Here is a 25076-nt window from a genome sequence, read left to right on the forward strand (position 1 = left end):
AGGGCAGGTGAATGTATGGAGTACCACAGGCATTATTCCAGGCCCACAGGCACATGCAATCACACACACAGGTGGACGTGCCACTGCGCACCTAAGACACACACACACTCACGCACGCATATGCACACACACACGCATATGCACACACACACGCATATGCACACACACACACGCATATGCACGTGCACGCGCGCGCACACACACACACACACTGTAAACATCAGGCTCAAAGGCCCATCCAGGAGACCAAAGGCTACAGGTGTCTTCACATCATAGCTCAAGTGGCCTTGTCTCTGGCTCAGGGCCCAGTGGCCTGGCCAGCTCTGGACAGCCAGTCAGCCTCACTAGCTGGCCTGGGGTCCAGGGCTCGAAAGTGGTGGGGGAATGACCACCCACTGGCGGAGGTAGCTCCGGGGGGGCCCTTCGTCCCCGGGGGTGGTGAAGTCACACTCCACAGGGCTGCTGCAGTCAGAGCCCACGAAGCCACTGTCAAACGTGTCCATATCCAGGCCAGCCGGGGGTGAGCCCGCCTCACTCTCTGAGACCCCTCCGGGCGACCGGCCACCCCAGGGCAGTCCCCCAGCCCAGTCCTCCCCATCTGCAAGGGGTGGCTTTAGTCTGTCCAGGAGGCTTCCCAGGGGTCCTCCTAGCCCAGGGCTGCCAGCTGAGACACAGCCACAGGAGAGGACTGTGGTTCCCGTGCCCAAGAGTGGATCATCTAGGCCTGGGCTGGGCTCCAGGCCAGCGTCCAGGTCCAGGGCTGGGTAGCCGTCATCCTCACAGCTGCAGGGCCAGGTGCATGGCCCCTCTGCATCTAGCACAGTCACTGTATCGATGGACACCACGCCGTACGGCCGGTCCCTCTCCTCACTGTAAGCTGAGCCTCCTGAGTTCTGGGCCGTCGCCCAGAAGCTGGGCTTGGACACGCCGTCAGACTCCACCAGCTCTGTTGGTTCTTGTAGCTCCGTGAGCTGCAGCCTCTTGGCCGGGCTCTGTGGTGGGTGGCAGCTGTACACCTCCAGGGCTGAGGGCACTTCTGGGCTCCAGGGTCCCAACTCCAGCCTGGAGCCAGTGAAGGGAGCACCCACCCACTTCTGTGAAAGAGAAAAAGAGAGAGAGTCTTAGCACGGGATGAGGGTAAGGTGAGGGTTTATTTATTTTTTTACTTTTATTCTTTTGAGACAGTTTGGCTCTGTCGCCCAGGTTGGAGTGCAGTGGTACCATCTTGGCTCACTGCAACCTCTGCCTCCCAGGTTCAAGTGATTCTCCTGCCTAAACCTCCCAAGTAGCTGGGACTACAGGCGCCTGTCACCACACCCGGCTAATTTTTGTATTTTTAATAGAGATGGGGTTTCACCATGTTGGCCAGACTGGTCTTGAACTCCTGCCTTCAGGTGATCCACCCGCCTCAGCCTCTGAAAGTGCTGGGATTATAGGTGTGAGCCACCGCGCCCAGCCAAGGTGAGGGTTTAAACAGACAGAAAGACAGACACAGACACAGAGACAAGACAAAGAGACATCGAGAGAGAAAGACAGAGACGTGAAGATAGACAAAGACACTGAGAGACAGAGAGAGAGCGAGGAATCAGGACTGCGATGTGCTCCTACCCTAGTGGGGGCCCCACTGGTGTCCCCTTCCTACTCTGCGCCTCAGTTTCCCTACTTGTAGAAGGGAGTTGCTACCCTTAGTAGTGTGATCACTCAGCCAACTGGTGGTCCCATAGCCCAAGCAGGGGCCAAGATTCCTGAGTCAAGGAGACATGGGGGCAGGAGGGCCTGACGTCTGAGGTACCCCTGAGCCACCTCCTGCTTTCCCTCCTCCTTGATGCTTCTTGAAACCTAGCACTCTCCTGGTTTATGTGTCACCACCAGACAGAAACTTGGCCCCCGGGCATAAGTCCTGTCTCTTCTGTCCATGGTTGTAGCCCCAGTACCTAGCACACAGTAGGTGCTCAATAAATGTCTATTAATAAAATGAATGAGTGGAGTGGATCAGTGAAAAGCCACTTGGAAAGGCCTTTGTATACTTTGAGGATAAAGGACGTGAGTGATGCTGGCTGAGGCGGTGGCCCTTAAACTTGAAGGACCCTCCCCTTCCCTTCCCTGTCCAGACTCCCACTCATGACACCAGAATCCTCATGCAATTGGCAAGGAAAATCCCAGAGAATGGGAATCTCCCTGTTTTGAGCTCATCTTCCTCAAAAACTCATCTCAGAACTGTGATGTGACTACCACCACTGATTTAAAGTCACTTCTCAGCTGTGTGCCCTTAAGCCAATTACTTACCCTCTTGGTGCCTCAGTTTCCTCATCTGTAAAATGGACCTAATAATAGCACCCATCCATAGAGTCATCGTGAGAGTTAAATGAGTCACTGTTTGTGATGCTCCTAGGGGACTGCCTGGTATATGGCAAGTGCTATAGGAGTATTGGTAAAAATCAACCCAAAATAAATGTGATATTTAAGCTTTAGGGAAGAGGAAAGGGTGGGTCTTATGTGGGTGAGAGTCCAGGTTCCTCTCTGCCCACTCTGAGCTTTGGCCTCCTCGTGGGTGCCCTGGGGGCAGTAGAACATCCGCTCCGCAGGGGCTGCTATGAATATGAGAATGAGTGAGGCAGGAAGGGTGTCCAGTGCAGCGCCAGGCAGACAGCAGGAGCTCAATCAATGCTCTAGGTCTGCACAGTCTGACTTTCAGGCTCAGCTGCAGCAGGTGGGGCTGCCCCTCCCACCTCTGTCACCACATCCTCTCTGCGGCAGCCCCTCCCACTGCTGCAGGGTGGGTGACAGGGCTGTAAATGGGCACAGACAACCTGTGGGTGCTGGCGGGAGGTGGCGAGTTGGAGGCTTGGCGAACGTTGGGGCCAGACCCTTCCCAGAACCCACTCCCTCTCCAACCCAGGTTAAGGGCACCTAAGAAAAGACCACGGGGGCAATCTGTGACTCAAAAGACCACCAGCCTCACCCCCTCTCCCAGTCTGGCTCCTTGGGCTGGGTCAATTCTGCATTATTTTGTTTACTCTTTCTTTTTGATTTTTTTTTTTTTTTTTAGATAGGGTCTCTGTCTGTTGGCCAGGCCGGAGTGCAGTGGTGTGATCATAGCTCACTGCAGCGTGTGAACAATTCTCCTGCCTCAGCCTCCTGAGTAGCTGGGACTACAGGCGGGCACCACCTCGCTTGAATGATTTTAAAAGTTTTGGTAGAGATGGGGAGGTGGAGTGGTGGTGGGGGTCTCCCTGTGTTGCCCAGGCTGTTCTGGAACTCCTGGCCTCAAACAGTCCACCTGCTTTGGCCTCCCAAACTGTTGGGATTGCAGACGTGAGCCACTACACCTGGTCAAATCTTGTTTAATTCTTCTGCCAATTCTGCACTACAAGAATGTCTACACTTTGCACGTTGGGAAACTGAGGCCTGGCTTGTGGCATGGCTGAGACCTGGATGCTCTAGGCCTGTGGGGTAAGGCTGGGGAGCCTGGAGTGAGGAGAGGTGAGGCTCCTGAAGAGGAGGAGGGGCTCAGAGGAGCTCGTCACAGGGTGGGGAGCTCACCTTGAAGTCTCCGCTGCAGCCCTTGTACAGGGGCACGAAGAACTGCTCGGGGCTGGGGACGGCCCATATCTTCTTCCATAGCCTGAGGGGGTAGAGAGGGGTGAGGACCCTGACATCACCAGACGGCAGCCTGGCCTCCCATTCGGACGCTCCCCAGCTTCATCCTACAGGAACTTCCAAGCATCACAAGACACAGCCCAGGCGCCTCCCTCCTTCCCTGGGCTTGGTTTCCCCATCTGTAAAATGGGAGCAGCGAGTCTCCATCGCAGGCTCCTGAAGGGATATTTAGATTATGTTCTTGGATGCCTGTTGTGTGCTGGGCAAATGTTGCCCCTTCTAAGCTTCAACTTCTTCATCTGCAACCAGGGGTGCGCACAGAGGCCATTGCAGAGGTGTGGAGTATTACAGCCACCTCTTCACCACCACCTAGTGGCCCCTGATGCCCCTTGAGCCTCAAAACTTAAAACCCACTGGACAAGACCACAGCTGAGGTCTCTGTTTAAGGACACAGAGTTTCAATCCCAATTTCTCCACTTCGGAGCTGTGTGACTTTGGACAAATTCCTTGACCTTTCCATGCCTCGGTTTCCTCATTTATAAAATAAGGGCAACTGAAGTGTCTCATGCTCATAGGGCTGCCATGGGGGTGAAGGGAGTGCCCTCCACAGTGTCCAGCACACAGTGGCTGTGAGTTGGTTATTATTCCACCGTCGTCATTGTTACCATGCTGACAGGCATGTTCTCCAACCCTGGGTGGGTCATAGATGGGCAGTGGCCCATGCCGACCACCTTCCTGCCTTCCTGATCCCCTGGCCTCACCTCCACATTGGGTGGGTCTTCAGGCTCCAGAAGGCAGGAATGAAGACTATGACAAGCAGGAGGAGAAGCAGCAGGTGAGGGTTCCAGCCTTCCTTTAACTCTGGGAAGGAAGCAAAAAAAGGGTTAAATGGCACCAACTCTACCAGAGGCCACACGGGGTAGGCATGGTGGGAAATGGGTCTGGGGTAGAGTAGAAGGGGGTGGGAGAGGCTGCTACTTCTAGTGTCTTGAAGTGAGATGGATCTGGGTTCAAATCTTGTTCTCATTCCTCACCCCAGGCAAGTAACTTCATTTATCTGAGTCTCAGTTATCTCATCTGAAAAACAGGGCTGATTCCCACTTCAGAGTTAGGGGGATCAAATGCCTAACAGAAGAAGCAGCTGGCACCCAACACAGGGCCTGGCCAGCAGGGGCTCTAGAAATGTCATTGAAGGGCTACATCTGAGGATGAACAACTGAATACCTCCCAGCTGTGCCAGGAAGCTCAGGGCTTAGGGTGGCTAGACCAGGACAAGATTTCGTACCAGGAGTGGGGTGTCCATCCCAGCTTCACACCTACCCTCTGACTGGGTCTGAAAGATGACCGGGTCACTCCACTCACTCCAGGTCCCCTGGTAGGAAGAGCCAGGCATGGGCCCTGCCCGCACCTGCAGCTCATAGCTCGAGTCTTTGCGGAACTCCAGGGGGAGGAGGGAGACACTTCTTGAGTCCACTGAGATCAGCTTTCTCCTCGGACTCTGCCAGTACAAGGAAAGGATGCACCAGGTCAGGGTTAAACCAGGCCAGCCCCCGCCTCCAGCAGAGCCACCTCTTTTCCCAGCTTCCATCAAAGGGCCTGAGTGTCTCTTCTCTTCCCACAAGAATCAAGCCTATGCCTGAGTAGCTGGACTCAGGCATGGGGAGCATAGACTTGCCAGCACTGCCTGGCCCTTGCATGTGGTAGGATGCTCTGTTTGATTTCTCTTTGATCCAATTCGGCCACTCACAGTCCTGGCAGTGGACTCTCCCTGCAGGACTGGGCATATCTCAGGAGTGGGAATGGTCTGACAGCACTCCAGGCAATGCATACTTTTGGAATTCTTCAACAGTTGAGGACATTCTCAACTGATGTATCGATATAAGTCTCAGTACATCAGTTGAGAATGTCCTCAACTGTTGAAGAATTCCAAGAGTTGACATACTGACATTCCCAATAGTGGGCATTTCTGGAACTCTTTTAACTACAGACATCTTAGCAATGGATACCTCTGGAAGTCTTCCACTGGGGACTTCTAAAGTATGGCACTCATGGCCATCTCCAGCTGGGGCCATTCCAAAGGAAGGACAATTCTAGGACTCTTCAGCTGTGACTGTTCTATCATTATTACTATTTTTATTTTTTAGAGACAGAGTCTCACTTGTGACTATTCTAAATAGTGGGCTGGAAGGACATCTCTCAAAGCCTTCATGTTTGAAACAATGGGCCTCTAACACTGGACATTTTTTTATTTATTTTTATTTTTTGAGATCGAGTCTTGCTCTGTTGCCCAGGCTAGAGTACAGTGGCGTGATCCCAGCTCACTGCAACCTCCGCTTCCTGGATTCAAGCGATTCTCCTGCCTAAGCCTCCAGAATAGCTGGGGTTACAGGTACATGTCACCATGCCTGGCTAATTTTTGTATTTTTAGTAGAAATGGAGTTTTACCATGTTGCCCAGGCTGGTCTCGAACTCCTGACCTCAAGAGATCCACCCGCCTCAGCCTTCCAAATTGCTGGGATTACAGGCATGAGCCACTGCACCTGGCTGGACCTTCTTAATCATTGATACTTCTGAAACTCTCCAACTATGGCCATTCTAAGCAATTGGGAAGCTTCCAGATTGCCCCGTTTCTGAAACTTCTTCTATTGTGAGTACACTAGACCTGGGGTGGAGTCTGGGGAAGGGACAATCTCTTTGGCATGCTGACAGCCAAGGAGACAGGTTTGGGCAGGACAGATTATTCAGGGGTCTCCTACCTTGGGGAGAAGTGAGGGGAGGAGGAGGGACTGCTGTAAGGGAATGCTCGCACCCTTGGTCTCTGTTCTTGGCCATGAATGATGATACTCGCCCGTCTCTCCCACCCGGATGCCCTTGCACTCCCTCCTCTCCCCTCCCCTCCCACAAAGCTGCACTGATCCCCCCACATTCCTCACCACAGCCCAGGGGTCTCCCCGGTTTCTGTACTGCAGCTCATACTGAAGCTTGCCCTTCAGCATGTAGAAGGCAGGGTCTTCGTAATCTGAGCGCCAGGAGATATTATACTGTCCTGAGAAGGTCACAGTCACGTTGAAAGGGGGAGCCGGCTTGACTTGGTGGGAAAACCCAGGAAAAGAAAATGGGGTGAGATTTTGCTGTAGGTGAAAAGGATTTGATGATGGGAAGGAGTCCTGCCTGCCCCCACCCCGGCCACCGTGCCTCACCCATCATGGAGGAGATGAAGACAAACAACCCTGAGTGACTTTGGGCAAAGTACTACTGACTCTGGGCTCCAGTTTATCCATCTGGGACCTGAGAGATTAGGGTTGCAAACTCAGGGGCGGGCAGGTCACAGAGAGGGATGAAGCAGCTTTAGGGACTGTGAAGAAATAAAAGAGTCGGGCCGGGCGCGGTGGCTCATGCCTGTAATCCCAGCACTTTGGGAGGCTGAGGTGGGTAGATCACAAGGTCACGAGATCGAGACCATCCTGGCTAACGCGGTGAAACCCTGTCTCTACTGAAAATACAAAAATTAGCGGGGTGTGGTGGCGGCGCCTGTAGTCCCAGCTACTCAGGAGGCTGAGGCAGGAGAATGGCGTGAACCTGGGAGGCGGAGCTTGCAGTGAGCCAAGATCACGCCACTGCACTCCAGCCTGGGCGACAGAGCGAGACTCCGTCTCAAAAAGAAAAGAAAGAAAGAAAGAAAAAAGAAATAAAAGAGTTAAAAGTGAATGGCTCCAGCAGCACAGGGTGGTCAGCTTTTCTAAGTTTTCTAGGGAAACACACATGCACACGCATACACACGTGCACATGCACACCCACACGCATGCCCACACTTGCAACACACACGCACACACATGTGCATGCACACACACATGCACACGTGCACACACATGCATGCACACACACATGCACACACACATGAAATCTGAAACCCTGCTTTCTACGTACTGAAGGGCAAGTTTCAATATAAGATGCAGAATGGGAAATGGGAGACCCCTGGAATTATCGTGTGAAATCTCCAAGGGTTTTTTCCCCCTAGAGACAGGATTTCACTGTGTTGCCCAAGCTGGAGTGCAGTGGTGCGATCATAGCTCACTTGTAGCCTCAACCTCCTGGGCTCAAGCCATCCTGCCACCTCAGCCTCCCAAGTAGCTGGGACTACAGGTGGATGCTACCACACCTGGCTAATTATTTGTCTATTTTGTAGAAACGGGGTCTCACTATGTTTGCCCAGGCTGGTCTCAAACTCCTGGCCTCAAGTGATCCTCCCACCTCAGCCTCCCAAAATCCTGGGATTGCAGGTACAAGCCACTGCACCTGGCCTATCTTTTGTTTTTTTTTTTTTTTTTTTTTTTTTGTAGAGACGGAGTCTCGCTCTGTCGCCCAGGCTGGAGTGCAGTGGCCGGATCTCAGCTCACTGCAAGCTCCGCCTCCCGGGTTCCCGCCATTCTCCTGCCTCAGCCTCCCGAGTAGCTGGGACCACAGGCGCCGCCACCTCGCCCGGCTAATTTTTTGTGTTTTTTTTTTTTTAGTAGAGACGGGGTTTCGCCGTGTTAGCCAGGATGGTCTCGATCTCCTGACCTTGTGATCCGCCCGTCTCGGCCTCCCAAAGTGCTGGGATTACAGGCTTGAGCCACCGCGCCCGGCCATGCACCTGGCCTATCTTAAGTTTCAAAGTTAGCAACCCATCCAAAAATAGTCTCAGCAGCGTCCTGGCAAATCCATTCCTTTTCCATTTCTGTTCTAAATGATGGCATCGTTTTCTTTCAACCCCAGCTACTTCAGGCAGTTGAAGACTCTTCTTAGCATGAATGCTAATGGTGAGGGCTGCCATTTACTCAGAGCCTGCCTGGCTGCCCTGCTCTGGGCAGTTGGACACCCTACAGTGGCCCTGGGAGGCCAATCTGATGGTCCCTATCTTTCAGCATCTCCCAGCAAGAGCAGAGCTCAGCCATAACAGCAAGCTTTCATGGGCGGCCTCCAGGTGAAGGTCAAAGCCGGCATTCTGTTTTTGCTCCATTCGAAGGACATTTCATGAACTTGAGCAGAACACACTATGTTAAGGGCCTCAAATTCCTCTCTTGTAAAATGGGCCCAGTTCCCGTATCATGGGGCTTGTTCAAAGGGATGAAGCTATTTAGCAGGAGGTGGTAACTTCAGAGGAACTGAGTGGCAAGTGTCTATTAGTGTCAGAGAGGAGTTGCAGGCCTCTGCCCTCACCTTCTCCACTTTCTCTTCTTGTTTATTTCCTTCCTTCCTTCCTTCCTTCCTCCCTTCCTCCCTCCCTTCTTTTTTTCTCTTCTTTCTTTCTTTCTTTTTTTTTTTGAGACAGAGTCTCTCTGTCTGTCACCCAGGCTGGAGTGCAGTGGCATGATCTTGGCTCACTGCAACCTCTGCCTCCTGAGCTGAAGTAATTCCACAGCCTCAGCCTCCCAAGAAGCTGCACACCATCACGCCTGGCTAATTTTTGTATTTTCAGTAGAGAAGGAGTTTCCCCATGTTGGCCAGACTGGTCTTGATCTTCTGACCTCAAGTGATCCACCCACCTCAACCTCCCAAAGTGAGCCACCACACCCAGCCACCTTCTCCACTTTCAATCTGCCACCATCCAGCACTCTGCACCTCTCACCCTGTGATTTTGTTTACCACGTGCCTCTCTCGCTGGGCTCTTAGCTCCTTGGGGCGGAGGTTTTGTCCTCCAGGTTCAATCTGTGCACACAGCTCCTGGAACACAGCCTGGGGCACAATAGGCCCTCAGTAAATATTTAGCAAATTAGGCTGGGCAAGGTGGCTCATGCCAAAAATTTCAGCACTTTGGGAGGCTGAGGTGGGGGGATTGCTTGAGGCCAGGGGTTCAAGACCAGCCTAGACAGCACAGCAAGATCCCAGCTCTACAAAATATTTAAAAATTAGCCAGGATGGTGATATGCACCTGTAGTCCCAGCTACTCAGGAGGCTGAAGTGGGAGGATCGCTAGAGCCCAGGAGTTCCAGGCTGCAATGAGCTGTGATTGTGCCACTGCACCCCAGCCTGGGGGACAGAGCTACACCCTGGCGCGCTCTCTCTCTCGCTCTCTCTCTCTCTCTCTCTATATATATATATATATACACACACACACACACATATATACACACACATATGTATATATTTGTCAAATTAACAAATGAACCTTTCAAGGCCTCCAGAAAGGAGCTCTAAGGCTGCCTGTGATCCTGAAACCCGCACTGAGGGCTCCCACCGCGCCCTGAGGTGATGGAGGTGCACGTTTCACAGAATGCCACGGTGAACACTGGGTTGTTGCTGTTGCTGTTCCGGCGATGGGATGTTTTTGACTGAAATCGTTTCTAACCCCTCTTTTGTCCTCCCCGGGGCAGGTGGAGGCCGGCTCTGGGCTTCCCTGTGTGGCCTGGGTGAGGATCAGTCCCGGAAGACACCAGCGTACTGAGAACTGCCCCATGGGTACTCGGGAGATGTTTGCAGAGCCTGGGGGTCGTGAAGGGGGGCTGCTCAGCCCAGCGAGGCCCAGGACCCAGGAGGAGGAAGGGACCCTGAGCAGGAGGTGGTTAGAAAATCACTTCCTGCCCCAGCTGGGCCCAGGCTAGCTGCAGATCCTGGCAGGGAGAGAGAGAACGCCAGAGAGAAATGCCTGGATTCACACTGCAAGAGAAGTGGCAAGGAGGGGCCCCTTCTCTGCCCCGAGCTCTCCTCTGCTTCTGAGAAGCTGTGGGGGTGAGGGGTGTGGGGTGGCCTGGGCGGTGGGGCTGCTGCCTGCCTCAGTTCACTCAGCCCGGAGGGGCCCCTCCTCCAGATGGTGCATGCGTGTGCAGAGAACCTCATGTCCTGGATCCCAGATCCGTGTGGCTGTGAGTGTGTGAGTGTGTGTGTGTGCCTGTGTGAGATAATGCGTGTGTGTGAGAGCGCATGTGTGTGAGTGTGTGCATGTGCGTGAGTGTGTGCATGTGCGTGTGTGTGAGTCTGTGCATGTGTGTGTGCATGTGTGTGTGAGAAAGGGCATGTGTGTGAGAATGCATGTGCATGGAAGTGTGCATGTGTGTGAGAGAGTGCATGTATGTGCATATGTGTGTGCCCGTGTGTGTGATGTGAGTGTATGAGTATGTGTGTGTGCATGTGTGTGCACACGTGTGTGAGTGCATCTGTGTGTGCATGTGAGTGTGCACGTGTGTGAGACAGTGCGTGTGTGTGTGTATGCCCATGTGTGAGTGATGTGAGAGTGTATGTGTGAGTGTGTATGTGTATGTGTATGCACGGGTGTGTGTGTGTGCATGTGTGTGTGCGTGTGTGTATGTATGTGTGAGTGTGTATGAGAGACAGAGAGAGAGCAAGAGAGAGACACAATGTGGGCCTCTGTGTCCATGCCATGCAGGCCAGGGCTGGGGAGACATCTGTGGGTTTGAGGGCGCATTTATGAGTCTGTGAGTGCGTGAGTCTGTGACCCTGGGAATGTGCGTGAGTGTGCATGTGTCTGGGAGTGTGTGAAGCTTCACCCTCGCCCTCTGTGGTGTGACACCCCCTCAGCAAAGTGGTGCAAACCTGGCCCCCCAGAGTGTGAAACACAGACACCTCTTATACCCCAGCCCCTCTGCTGCGAATCTAGGGGCGGAAACTCCCGAGCTCGCACGCAGGGCCTTCCTGAGAGCAGGCTCCCTTTGCAGCCTGTGTTTGCCTCTGGGGCCGCTTTGGGTACACACACACACACACACATACACATACACACACACACACATACCATGCCAAAGCCACCTCCCAGGTCCTTCCATGCCCTGCACTAGTTCTGTTTTGTTTTGTTTGAGACGGAGTCTCGCTCTGTCACCCAGGCTGGAGTGCAGTGGGGTGATCCTGGCTCATTTTAACCTCCGTCTCCCAGGTTCAAACAATTCTCCTGCCTCAGCCTCCCAAGTAGCTGGGATTACAGGCATGCGCCACCATGCCTGGCTAATTTTTTTGTATTTTTAGTAGAGATGGGGGTTTCACCATGTTGCCCAGGCTGGTCTTGAACTCCTGACCTCAAATGATCCACCTGCCTCGGCCTCCCAAAGTGCTGAGATTACAGGCGTGAGCCACCGCGCCTGGCCCCTGCCCTGGTTCTTGTTTTGTGTTCTGAGATGAGGTCTCGCTATATTGCCCAGGCTGGTCTCAAAGCCCCAGGTTCAAGCAATCCTCCTGCCTCGGCCTCCCAAAGGGTTGGAATTACAGGTGTGAACCACCTCGCCCTGCCACCTGACCTAATTCTGAACTCACAGATAAAACTGCTCCCACCCACCAGGCCCCCCTGCCCCTGGGACGCCCCTCTACCTCCAGCCTGGAGGGAAATTCCAGGCCTCCCTGGAGCTTATGAAGGGGAAAAAACCCAGGAGGGTTTTTTCCTGTGACTCAGTGTCCTCCATTCACCTCATTATGGAGTCGGGATCCCAGAGAGTCAGGGTAAAAAAGACATTTGCTCTACAAACAGGGAGGCTGTCCCAGAGGTAGGTGTGCCTCATCCATGGTCACACAGATGGGCAGAGCTGAGCCGGAACACGAACCCAGAAGTCCCGGGTCCAAGCCTAGCTCCTTCCATACCTCTCAAACCTAGTATCAACCTTTCACACATTAGTAAAAAATAGCGCAACTCAAAATAGAACTCTAAGGTGTGGTGAGGACATAGGCCAGGTCAGATCTGGGGGAAGGAGGAGAGCTGGCCCAGAGGGCAGGGAGTAGGGGGCCCAGCCCCTACCTATAATCCTGGCACTTTGGGAGGCCAAGGCGGGTGGATCACTTGAGCCCAGGAATTCGAGACTGGCCTGGGCAACATGGTGGGACCCCCGTCCCTACTAAAAAAATTATCTGGGCGTAGTGGCGTACACCTGTTGTCCCAGCTACACGGGAGGCTGAGGTGGGAGGATCACCTGAGCCTGAAGAGATCGGGGCTGCGGTGAGCTAAGACTGAGCGCCACCCTAAGCCCAGGGTCCCGGGATACTCACTGCTGTCAGCCAGGAGAAAGCTGCCACACTCCTGGGTGTAGTTGCCAGAGTGGTCTGTGACGTTGACACTGAAAATGTCGTCGGCCATGAAGTGGAATACGTCCATGTGACAGGTGTAGGTGGCGTGCGTGGCATTGTGGGCCGACCTGTGGAGGCTGCAGGAGGTGGGCTCGTCCTTCAGCTCTTCATACTGGTCTTGCCTTCAAGGACAAAGCAGCCGGTCATGGCTGGAAGCCAGGGGCAGGGTGGATGGTGGCGGGCTCCGTGCTCAGGGCCAGGGCAGAAACCCAGACTCTCAGGGCTGGGAGGGATTTGAGGCAGGGCTCGGGGGGTGGTCACCTGGTCCAACCAACCTTTTTCCAGGGAAGGTATCACCTCCCCTGCAGCATTCCCCAGTGAACTGTATCCGGGCTCAGCTTGCACACCTCCCGGAGACCAGGAACTCACTACCTCATTTAGGGTAGCAGCTCTCAATTTTGGAAATTTGGGCCATTCTTGCTTGGACCAAGCCTAAATCTGTCCCTGTCGGTCCAGACAACCAGATGACTGTCCTACAGGAAGGGCACTAGGTATTTTGGGTTTCCTTCTCTCCTTTCTGTCCAACATCCACTTTTTTGAGACAGGGTCTCACTCTGTCCCCCAGGCTGGAGTGTAGTAGTGTGATCACGACTCACTGCAGCCTCGACCTTCCCAGGCTCAGCTGATCCTCCCACCTCAGCCTCCTGAGTAGCTGGGACTACATGCATGCACCACCATGCCCAGCTAACTTTTGGTACTTTTTGTAGAGATGGGGTCCCACCGTGTTGGTTAGGCTGGTCTCGAACTCCTGGGCTTAAGTGATCCGCCCGCCTCGGCCTCCCAAAGTGCTGGGATTACAGGACTGAGCCACCTCACCCGGCCCCAAAATCCACTGAATACCTAATAAGAGCCTGTGCTGAGGGCCAGGAGAAGAGCTAAATGAACCTCATCTCCTCCTCTGGGTGGACTTCTGGGAAAGCTGGTGGGATGGGGTTAGGGAAAATGTTGTGGCTTTTTAACTCCCACCGGACAAAAATGATGGGTTTTGAAGTACGTATAGGAGTTTACCAGATATTAATTTCCCTACCTAGACGTTCAGGTTCTGAACATGACCACTCTCTAGGCCCAATAGGGATGTGTGGACTGAGTTCTCTGCTAAATTTGCTGGAATAGAAGTTCTTGCTGAATAAATGCTCTCCAGGCCTCCCAGCCTGAACTTGCTCATTATTCCCCTCACCCTGCCTCACTCCACTCCAGCCACACTGACCTCCTCGCTATTCCTCAAACTCACCAGCTCTTCTCCCACAGGGCCTTTGCACGGGCAGTGCCCTCTGCCCAGCTCCCTGGCTGCCTCCTTTCTCACTAGAAGTTGTGGTCCCTCTACCTGAGGTCCAGTGCCCTATAGCACCCAGTGTTATTAGAAAGTGTCCTGTTTAGGGCAGAACACGGTGGCTCATGCCTGTAATCCCAACACTTTGGGAGGCTGATCACTTGAGACCAGGAGTGCGAGACCAGCCAGGCTAACATGACAAAACCCTGTCTCTACTTAAAATACAAAAATTAGCCGGGCATGGTGGTGCACACCTGGGTGCAATCCCAGCTATTTGGGAAGCTGAGGCAGGAGAATCGCTTGAACCCAGGAGGCGGAGGTTGCAGTGAGCCGAGATCACGCCACTGCACTCCAGCCTGGGCAACAGAGTGAGACTCTGTCTCCAAAAAAAAAAGAAAGAAAGAAAGTATCCTGTTTGGGCCTGGCATGGTGGCTCACACCTGTAATCCCAGCACTTAGGGAGGCTGAGGTGGGCAGATTGCTTGAGCCCAGGAGTTTGAATCCAGCCTGGGTAACATGGCAAAACTCTGTCTTTACAAAAACTACAAAAATTATCCGGGTGTGATGATGCATGCCTGTAGTCCCAGCTACTCGGGAGGCTTAGGTGGAAGGATCACTTAAGCCCAGGAGGTCGAGGCTACAGTGAGTTCTGATCACACCACTATACTCCAGCCTGGGCAACAGAGCAAGACCCTGTCTCAAAAAAAAAAAAAAAAAAAGAAAAGAAAAGAAAAAAAGAGAAAGCATCTTGTTGGTTGTTTTGTGCGTCTGTCTCCCCCAGCCACCGCCCCACTGTGGTATGTCAATTCCAAGGCATCTGGGGCCCGGTCAGTCTCGCTCTGCTGAATCCCCAGTGCCTGCTACAGTGTCTGGCAGGAACTTCACACATGTTTTGTTTTGTTTTGTTTTGTTTTGTGAGATGGGATCTTGCTCTGTTGTCCAGGCTGGAGTACAGTGGCGTGATCATAGCTCACTGCAGCCTCGACCTCCTGAGCTTGGTCCTCCTGCCTTAGACTCTCAAGTAGCTGAGACTACACAATTGTGCCACCACGCCTGACTGATTTATTTTTTTGTAGAGACAGGGTTTTGTGATGTTGCCCAGGCTGGTCTCAAACTCCTGGGCTCAAGTTATCCTCCTTCCTTGGCCTCCCAAAGTGCTGGGGTTAGAAGCATGAGCCACTGCACCTGGCCTATAAATGGTTTTGAATGAATGAATGAGCTGATGGATAACGGAAGCTCTTCTTTATCCTGAGCTGCATAGGGTCTAAAAGGGACCCATGGACTTTGGAGTTGGAAAGTCTGAATTTGAATCCCAGCTCCAGCATTCACAGGCTCTGTGACCTTGGGCAAGTTGCTTAACCTCTCTGAACCTCAATGTCCTCATCTGTAAAATGGGAGTAATCATTGTGAGGGTTGGGAGTGACCATTCATGCGAAGCATGTAGCTGGGGGCCTGGCACCTACTAAGTGCTTGAAAAATCATGCGGGAGACCGGCCATCCCAGGGTCTCAAAACCATGGTCAACCTGTGTGGGCGAGATAGTGGCCTTTGAAGCTGGTGGATAGACCAACCCTGCGGGCTCCTGACTTTTCAAGTCCTGTGAGCCCTGAGTAGTTGTCTGAAAGGCGGGCACAGTGGTCCTCAGTGCATAGCGTCCTCCTGGGGGAATCACTGAGCAGGCACCGTGAGTTGTATCCCCAGGGACTGGCGAGGCCCGGCCACTTACCAGGTAAGGGTGAGCGTGCTGGGGTGGAGGTTCCACATCTCCAGGATGCAGATGACCGTCTGGAGGTAATCGGTGTAGCAGACGAGGTCGGGGCAGCCCCAGCCTGGAGGGTCAGGTGGGAGAGAGGCCTTGGTGGGTGGTGGCTTGGGACTGCAGAGCTTCCTCTCCACCCCCTCAAGGGCTGGAGGAAGAGTGGGTGCAGGGGTCCCCAGGCCGGGACAAATATGAGGACTCAGGAGCTGCTAAGATGTAAGCCTGGCACCCAGGGGGCCTCGCTACCTGGGAATTCCTTGTTTGAGCACCAGTGTTTCAAGGCTGGCTATGAAGACAGGACACTCATGATGGCAAATAATATAAAACTAGCTGGTCCCCAGCTCAGCACCCTCCCCCAGAGCCCTGCGCCTGGCCACCAGGTCTGTGTCCCTCCTGGCCAAGGTCCCACTCAGAATGGCAATATCCTAAATGCCCCGGATGTGGTAGGAACCCAGCCAGCGCACACCCACACACCCCAAGAGGGTCAGGACCTCATGGAGTCAAGGACAGCTATACTGAAAATGTCCCAAAACCCTGAAAGGAAGAGGCCTCGGCTCTACAGAATTTGGCCTCCACAGGACACGCTCTCTCAGAGATTCAGGAAGGTGCTTCAAGGAGCAGGAAATCGTGAGAGAATTAAGAAGCTCTCAGACACTTTTGCAGAAGGGTCTGCGTGATCCTGCAGCCAAAAATGCCACCGCCACCGCCACCGCCACCAAGAAGTCATCAAGATATTGCCCTATGAGGCAATTTTGTTGGAAGATTTAACACCTTTCCATCCTGCTCCCCAAACATTAATTGTTTCACTGTGTCCTAAAACAGAGGTGCGATCATCATCTAAATTTTGTTCAATGTTGGACAAAATCAATGGAATAATTTGTAGTTTTGTTTTGTATATTTGAGTGCCATTTCCACTATTTTTTGCTGCTATTTACTAGAAACTTGTACTGCCCATCTCTTTTTTTGAGATAGGATCTCTTGCTCTGTTGTCCAGACTGGAGTGCAGTGGTGTGATCTCAGCTCACAGCAGCCTCCACCTCCTGGGCTCAAGCAATCCTCCCACTTCAGCTTCCTGAGTAGCTGAGACTACCGTTGTGCGACACCATGCCTGGATAATTTTTGTGTTTTCATAGAGACGGGGTTTCACCATGTTGCCCAGGCTGGTCTCAATCTCTGGAGCTCAAGCGATCCACCTGCCTCGGTCTCCCAAAGTGCTGGGATTATAAGATTGAGCCGTTATGCCTGGCCTTGTTCCCCTTTATAAGTGGGTTCGTTTTTGGTGGCTTTTTCCTATTTTCCCTTGACTAATGAAGACCCGTGAGGTGATGGTGGTGGTAGGTTCCCTTCTTGGGTCTCAGTCGAGGACAGAACCTATATTTGGAGCAAAGAATACTGTGTCTGGAAACATCCTTTAGTCCACTGTGGAGGTGAGAACACTGAGGCTCCAAGACTAGACCACATCTCTCGTCTCTGTTGGTCTGGGCTGCTGAGACACTCACCCAGGGAAGGAAAAACCTAGTCTGTGCTAGTTTTTCATAGCCGCACACATGGCAGACATTGCTAATGGATCACAGCACTCTCTCCCCTAGGCGTGACCTCAGAATGCTTCTCAACACAGCTCTCCAGGCAGTGGCTACCAAGGGGTCTGAGTCATGGAAATAAATCTTGCTCTAGAGGGGGCTTTCCTCAGGGAGACACACAGGACTTGTCAGTGGGGTGCAAAGGAGCTAGTTCCAGCATTTGATGGAGAAAACAGGACTGATTTTGGCAAAACCTCAACACAGAGCCTCTAAGTAGCTGTGTCATCTCTGAGTCTGTACCCTCATGGTTCTTTCTCAGGGCGCTAGGAATTTGAAGAAGAGCTGCCATTCCTAGCCAGGTTCAAAGCTACCAAGGGACAGAGCTTGTTTCCAAACTTGGGGAGGCAACAGCAGCCCCCAAATGGCATGGAGGTGGCACCAGGGATGGCAGGGTGGGAAAGTGCCCGGTCAGTACCCCAGCTACAGGGCAGAGAGCCCCAGGGCCATCCCATGTCTGGGGTTATGAAAGCGTGCAGGAGGCAGTGAGAGACGCACAAAGTGACTGTGCTGTCCCCAGCTCTGTGACTGTAAACACGTGAGTCAAAACTGCTTCTCCTCCCCATGTGTAAGCCAGAGATATTGCTTGCCCTAGAGGCTGTTGAGGTGTTGAGATGAGATGGTGCCTGTGCCTGCACGCTGCCCACACACGGCTATCACTTAACAGATAGCAGCACAGAGTGGTGAAGACCATGCTACGGTTTGAATGTCTGTGTCCACCCCCAAAATTCATATGCTGAAACTCAGTTGCCAATGTGATCCTATTAAAAGGTGGGGACTCTAGGAGATGATTAAGTCATGGGGGCAGACCCCCCCGAATGAATTGTTGATCCTGTAAGAGGGCTGGAGGAACCCAACATTCAGCCCCTTTTTGCACTTCTGCCACATGAGGATGCAGCGTGCGTCCCCTCTGGGGGTTGCAGCGTTCAAGGTGGAAACTTAAAGGCAAATATGGGGGCCGGGTGCAGTGGCTCATGCCTATAATCCCAGCACTTTGGGAGGCAGAGGTGGGTGGATCATTTGAGGTCAGGAGTTCAAGACCAGCCTGGCCAACATGGTGAAACTCTATCTTTACTAAAAATACGAAAATTAGCCATGGCATGTGCCTGTAATCCCAGCCACTTGGAGGCTGAGGCATAAGCATTGCTTGAACCCAGGAGGCAGAGGTTGCAGTGAGCCAAGATTACACCATTGCACTCCAGCCTGGGTGAGAAAGCAAGACTCAGTCTCCAAAAAAAAAAAAAAAAAAAAAAAAAAAAGCAAAGATGGGACCCTCACCAGAACCCAAGCTGCTGCTAGGTGCCTTGACCTTGGACTTCCCAGCCTCCAGAACTATGAGCAATAAATGTCTATAATTTATAAATTACCCAGTCTCACGTATTCAGTCACAGCAGCACAGACGGACTAAGACAGACTCCAAGAACAAATTGATCCCAGCTCCGCCTCTGCCCCGTGGTGTGGCTGTGCACCTGTCTCTTAGCCTCTCTGAGCCTCCTCAACCAAAAAACTGGGTGTCATTACAACATGGGCCTTGCAGGACTGTTGGGACAGTGGAATGGGATGACGCTCCGAGCTTTGCATGCAGCCAGGGCTTGCTATCTGCACCCACCAGATGTGAAGCCATGATGGGTGACCCAAAGGCTTTTTAGAACCACGACGGTAATGCTTGCCACTCAGAAAGGGAAAATCAAAGCTTCACATCTGTTTCCTGAAGGAGCTATTTGAGGTCCTGGGTCTTCTGGTAAAAACCAGAGAAAAATGCCCATGAGTCAGCAGAGCAGCCGCTGAGTTCCTCCCCTGCCCCTAGGCCGGCCTCCACACAAGTCTGTGCTGGATCCTGCCTCCTCATGGCCCCCTCCTCCCGGAAGCCCTCCAGGATCTCTTAGTTCTCAGCAGTGTCCTCTCAGTCGGACTCCTGACATTCCCAGCTCTGCTTTCTAACATCGCCCCCTCTAACCACAATATCTGGTCCTCCGCAGGCTGCCTACCAAGATTCGGTCTCCTTTTGGCTCTTCCTCCTGTCCCCAGCCCAGGGACCACCAATGCCTGCTAAGAATCCAGCGATTTTTTTGTTTGTTTATTGTTGTTGTTGTGGTGGTTGTTTTGAGACAGGGTCTCGCTCTGTTGCCCAGGCTGGAGTACAGTTGTCACCTTGACTCACTGCAACCTCCACCTCCCAGGTTCAAGCAATCCTCCCGCCTCAGCCCCACAAGAAGCTGAGACTACAAGCATGAGCTCCTATGCCCGGCTAATTTTTTTTTTTTTTTCTTTTGTAGAGACAGGGCTTCACCATGTTGCCCAGGCTGGTCATGAGATCCTGAGTTCAAACGACTACCCTCCTCAGCCTCCCGAAGGGCTGGGATTCCCGGTGTGAGCCACCACACCCAGCGCAGCAATTGTTGAAAAACATTTCCAAGGAGAGTCATTACAAAAGGAGAAATCGAGGTTAGATGGAAGGCAGAACTTCCTCACTCAGAGAGTTACAGCCAGCCAAGGCAGAGGTCAGGGGAAATGAAGGATGAAGCCTCTCATCCCCCTAGTGACACCCGAAGACATAAGCCCGCGGGCTGGGCCACGTGAGACTCACGTCTACTGCTTCTGGTTCGTGGAGCTCTTTGGTGGATGGATTCTGGTTAGTGGAGAGCCGGCTACTGGACTCGTGTCAGCCTCAAGGGCACGGATGCCATCTGTTCTGAATCTGTGGACTCTAGCCGTGTTTTTGAGCCCACAAAGCCAGCCCTAGCTCAGCTCTGTGATGGGGGCCCTCCCCACCCACAGACCACGGGCAGCCACTTACCTCCCTGGAGCAGCAGCAGGAGCAAGGGGGTGGCCCAGCCACGCAGCATGCTGACTCCTACAGGCCTGCAAGAGATGCACAGCGGAGGGTGAACCAGGCGGGGCTCAGGGCTCCCCCAGCCTCCCCCTCATCCTGTCTCTTCTCAGGCAGACTTGCCCTCGATTCTTGGAACTGTCTTAAGAAAAAAGCAAGATCCCGCGGAGCCTGTGGATGACCCCAAGAACTCCCACCTCCTAGAAATGGCAGATTCACCCTGAGAATTCCTTCTCCCACCTTCTTCCTGTCCCCACATCACATCACAAATGCAGAGTGAATTTGTTTTATTATTTTATTTTAATATTTTTAGAGATGGGGTCGTGTTCTGCTGCCTTGGCTGGAGGGCAATGGCATAATCACGGCTCACTGCAGCCTCGACCTCCTGGGCTCAAGCGATCCTCCTGCATCAGCCTCCCGAGTAGCTGGGACCAAAGGCACGTGCCACCATGCCTGGCTAGTTTTTAACACATTTTTGTATGGATGGTATCTTGCTATGTTGCCCAGGCTGGTCTCAAACTCCTGGGCTCACGTGATCCTCCTACCTTGGCCTCTCAAAGTGCTGGGATGACAGGTGTGAGCCACCATACCCAGCACAGGGTGAATTTAAAGAGTGAGGAGATTGCTGACTATTTTGCCCTTGCTGAGCCTATTGATGTAGCATTGTGTGTGAAATTAAATTATGTATGAATCTATCTAACAAAGAAAGAGGGAGGGAAAATGAGAAGAAGAGAGGGAGAGAAGAAGAAAAAACTAGTTTGGAAAGTGGGATCTTCTGAGGAGCAATTTTGGATCTTCCTTCTTGTAAACATCCATGTTGATAGCTCAGTAAATTGGCCTTTTTATTATTATTTTTTTTTAGATAAAGTCTCACTCTATTGCCCAGGCTGGAGTGCAGTGGCCCGATCTCGGCTCACTGCAACCTCTACCTCCCAGGTTCAAGCGATTCTCCTGCCTGAGCTTCCCAAGTAGCTGGGAATACAGGTGGCCGCCACCACGCCCAGCTAATTTTTGCATTTTTAGTAGAGACAGAGTTTTGCCATGTGGACCAGGCTGGTCTCGAACTCCTGGCCGCAGGTGATCCACCTGCCTCAGCCTCTCAAAGTGCTGGAATTACAGGCATGAGCCACTGCGCCCAGCCATCAATAAATTGGCTTCTTACTGAATAATAAATCCAAAGGTAACCCACAAAGTGAACCCCTGCTGAATACTTAAGGTTAGCCCAATAATCAGGCTTCTTACTCCATTACAAAGCCCAGATTAGCCCACTGGGGAGCATGCTAGGAAATCCAGGCCCAGCCAAGCAGAGAAAACTTGACCTCCTAATTTGGGCCAGGATGGAGAAGGAAGCTCCTTGGGGAACAGAGTGAGGTTATCCGGGAAGAGTGGCCTTTTCTGTCTTGGGCAGAGGAATGACCACCAAGTTTGCAATGCCAGGCTCCTCCTGGGACTCGTCTGTTGCACCCACCAGCTCTGTGTCTGTTTGAGAAAGTGCCAACCAGAGGGCAGTGGTCCACCTATCTAGACTCAGGAGCCCCTCCCAGACCAGCCCCCACAGACAAGAAGGGAGCTAAAGCTAAACCTAAGAGGGATGTCCCCTGCAGGACCCAAGTCATAGGCATGGCTTTCTCCAGACACTATGCCTGACTCCACCAGGGCAAGACCCTCCTCCTCTGCGCCGGGGTTCCCAAAGATCCTCCTCTGGCCCCATCCATTGTTCCCTCTGACGTCCCTCATAGAGTCACCAAAGAACCCTGGGTCAGGGCACAGGCTGGGGAGCCAGGGAGGTTCAGATGACCAACCGTGTGGCTCCGGGCCAGTCCGTTGCCCTCTCTGAGCCTTGTAAAGTGGAAACAGCAAGGCCTGCTTCCAGGCTTCTTGTGAGAATTCAAGGAGGTGATTTGCATAAAACCCTGGGGATGGCCCCCATCACATAAACACTCAACCAACAGCTGTAATGGATGGAGAATGTAGAGCATCAGAAATGGAAGGGGTCTCAGAATGATCCAGGCAAGAGTTGTGAAAATACCTCATTTCCAAAATTTTGGCCATATTTGTATACTGTGTGCACTGTTGTTTATTTTAATAGATATTTTAATGTATTTTCCATAGATAAGCACACTTAAAAATTTAACTCCAGCATCATCCTAAGCAATAACATTGCTACTCAAATAAAATAATGTTGGGGTAGATGCTGTTTCAACCTGCTTTTAGGAATATGAATCTTGTGGGGTTCCAACCCCTGCAGAGGTCCCGTTCTCGCACTTTGAAGATGTGGCCTCTGATCACAGGAGGGGGAGTCTGTGTCTGCCCCCTCACTATTGTGTCCACATCCATCACCCCGGCCACAGTGCGAGTCCTGACATAGCTCTGTCCCTGTCACTCCCTGATGGCTTTATCTTGACCACAGCACAACAGAGTGCAAACTCCTTTGCCCAGTTTCAAGGTTCCTCATCCCCAGTTTGACCAACATAGCAAGACCTTGTCTCTTCCAAAAATAAAAATAGAAGTAAAAATAAGTTAGCCGGGTGGCACGCACCTGTGGTCCCAGCTATTCGGGAGGCTGAGGAATGAGGATTGCTTGAGTGCAGGAGGTCCAGGCTGCAGTGAGCCATGATTGCACTATTGCACTCCAGCCTGAATGAAAGAGTGAGACCCTGTCTTTACAAAAACAGACAAACAAAAAACTCCTCATCCCTCTTAATTTCTTACCTCTGCCTACATCACAGAGCCCTAGGGATGCGGAGCGGGTACCTGCTGCTTCTGCCTGCCCAGCGTCTCTTCCCAAAGAGCTCCTCCATCTGAGCTGCCTCTAGTGGTTTGCCTGAGGCTGACTCCACCCCATGCTCCACAAAGTGGGCTCCTGACACAGGCTTGGCCAATCAAAACACCCCATCTGTCTGACCACAATGATTGCATCAGGGATGGATGTCAACCCAGGCAAGGCCAGTGAAAGTAGTCCTGAGATTTTTTTTTTCTAGAACTCTAGAAAACTGACACTTTTTTTTAGTATCTTCTGAGAGCTTGTAGCCATCTTTGTCACCTCGTAGAGACAGCCTCCTTGAAAATGGCATCCATACTGAGAAATACAAATCAGGAGTCCCCATGGCATCATGTGAGGTCCTGGATCCAGCCATATCTGATGTCCACCCTGTGGACTTCTCATTTCCATGAGCCAGAAACCACCTATGTTGCTCAATCATGTTGAATTCTATTTCTGTCGCTTGCCACCAAAGATCCCTGACACAGTGGAGTAGAGAAAAGAGCTCAGACTTTGAAACCAGAAGATCTTGGGAGCAAATAGTAGCTCTTCTCTGGCTCTTTTACTCTCTGAACTCAGTGACCATCTCTGAAATGGGGACAATAGTGCTCACTGCACCTGGCAGTGAAGAAGAGGCTGTGAGAAAGCAGATGTGGTAGTGCTTCATGGACTGTGAAGTGCTGTACCAGTGCATGGGTTTCCTGACATTACTGACTGACTACCCTGAATTACTCATCATCTCCCCGGCAGCCCAGCCTTCGTCATGCGTCTCTGCCTCTGCCGGAGCAGACTCCTCCCCTCCAACACCTTTCCCCTCCCATCCTCTCAACTCAGCTTTCACGGTCCACGTGCTGTATCCCTGCAGCCACACTGGAGTGTTCTAGAACTCCTGCCACTGGCCTATTGCATTTGAGGTTTTCACTGGTGCTACTATTAATTATCCACTTACTATTGATCTTTACCTTGCCTTCTATTTTTTTACTCCAATAAACATGTCTCAAAAATATTATATCATGACCATCAGCAGATAACTGACATGAAATAGACACGGAGTATGTGCCATGCTGGTTAAGACACAGACTATGGAGCTGGCCGGTTTCAGTTCAAATCCCAGCTCTGCCACTTACAGGTTTTGTGGCCTCGGGCAGTTTGCTTAACCTTTCTGGGCCTCATCTGTAATATGGGAATAACAATGATCACGGTACCTGCCTCATAGGTCCTTGGGAGAATTACATTAGTCAACATTTATAAAGCATTTAGAACAGTGCCTGGCATATAGGAGATATTATATAAGCGTTACTTAAACAAAACAATCAACTTACCATAAAACTAAATACAATAAACCATAAAAACTAAATACAAGAAAAACAAAGGCAGTAATTGAATTTTAGTGAGATGCTACTGCCTGCCTGAGGGTCCTAGAAGCTGGAGATGTGGTTTGTCTTTGTTTAAAGTTAAGAAAGGGAGGCCAGGCACAGTGGCTCATGCCTGTAATCCCAGCACTTTGGGAGGCCGAAGTGGGAGGATCACTTGAGGTCAGGAGTTTGAGACCAGCCTGGCCAACATGGTAAAATCCCATCTCTACTAAAAATACAAAAATTAGCCGGGCGTCATGGTGTGTGCCTATAATCCCAGCTACTCTGGAAGCTGAGACAGGAGAATTGCTTGAACCCAGGAGGAGGCAGAGGTTGCAGTGAGCAGAGATCACACCACTGTACTCCAGCCTGGGCAACAGAGCAAGACACTGTGTCTCAAAAAAAAAAAAAAAAAAAAAAGAGAGAGAGTAGTGTTTAAGACACGATAGCACCAGATCGAGAGTCTTGCTTCCTCTGTCAGCAGGGCGAGTGATGAAAGGTTTAACACTTTCACTAGGGGATCCAGGGATATTTAACACTGTTTAAAATAAACTGCTCACTTCTGGAAAACATCAGCTTAAAAATACAGACTTTCTCCATCACTCCCTCCTCACACTCCCACCGCACCACGTGGGCCCCCCTCGCCCTTATTCCACTGCCTTCTCTGCCCCGAATCCATCCCCTTTTGGGTCTTTGCACGCAGGCCGACTCCTGAGGGCAACAGCACCTGTCCTCAGATGCAGATCGGGTCACCATGTGTTTCCTGCAAGGACAGAAATTGTCTTAGGAGGCTTCCTGCTACAGGAGCCCCTTGATATGGTTTGGATATTTGTCCCACCCAAATCTCATGTTGAAACGTCATCCCCGATGTTGGAGGTGGGGCCTG

General features: G+C 52.0%; 1 protein-coding gene across 2 annotated transcripts in view; it reads right to left on the reverse strand.

Annotated features, from left to right (window-relative positions):
• Window positions 1-344: 344 nt before the first annotated feature.
• The window catches only part of IL21R (interleukin 21 receptor), a 48192-nt gene continuing 23460 nt past the window's right edge, over window positions 345-25076 (reverse strand). For both annotated transcript variants that reach the window (XM_025370770.1, XM_025370769.1), the window contains 8 exons: window positions 20042-20106; window positions 15635-15737; window positions 12562-12761; window positions 6534-6688; window positions 4921-5098; window positions 4362-4461; window positions 3544-3625; window positions 345-1094 (listed from right to left, as the gene is read on the reverse strand). In XM_025370770.1, the coding sequence (XP_025226555.1) occupies window positions 345-1094; window positions 3544-3625; window positions 4362-4461; window positions 4921-5098; window positions 6534-6688; window positions 12562-12761; window positions 15635-15737; window positions 20042-20090 (1617 nt within the window). In that variant the 5' untranslated portion in view covers window positions 20091-20106. The remainder of the gene's footprint in view (window positions 1095-3543; window positions 3626-4361; window positions 4462-4920; window positions 5099-6533; window positions 6689-12561; window positions 12762-15634; window positions 15738-20041; window positions 20107-25076) is intronic.

The sequence above is a fragment of the Theropithecus gelada genome, chromosome 20 (genome assembly GCF_003255815.1).
Source record: "Theropithecus gelada isolate Dixy chromosome 20, Tgel_1.0, whole genome shotgun sequence".
NCBI classification, from domain to species: Eukaryota; Metazoa; Chordata; class Mammalia; order Primates; family Cercopithecidae; genus Theropithecus; species Theropithecus gelada.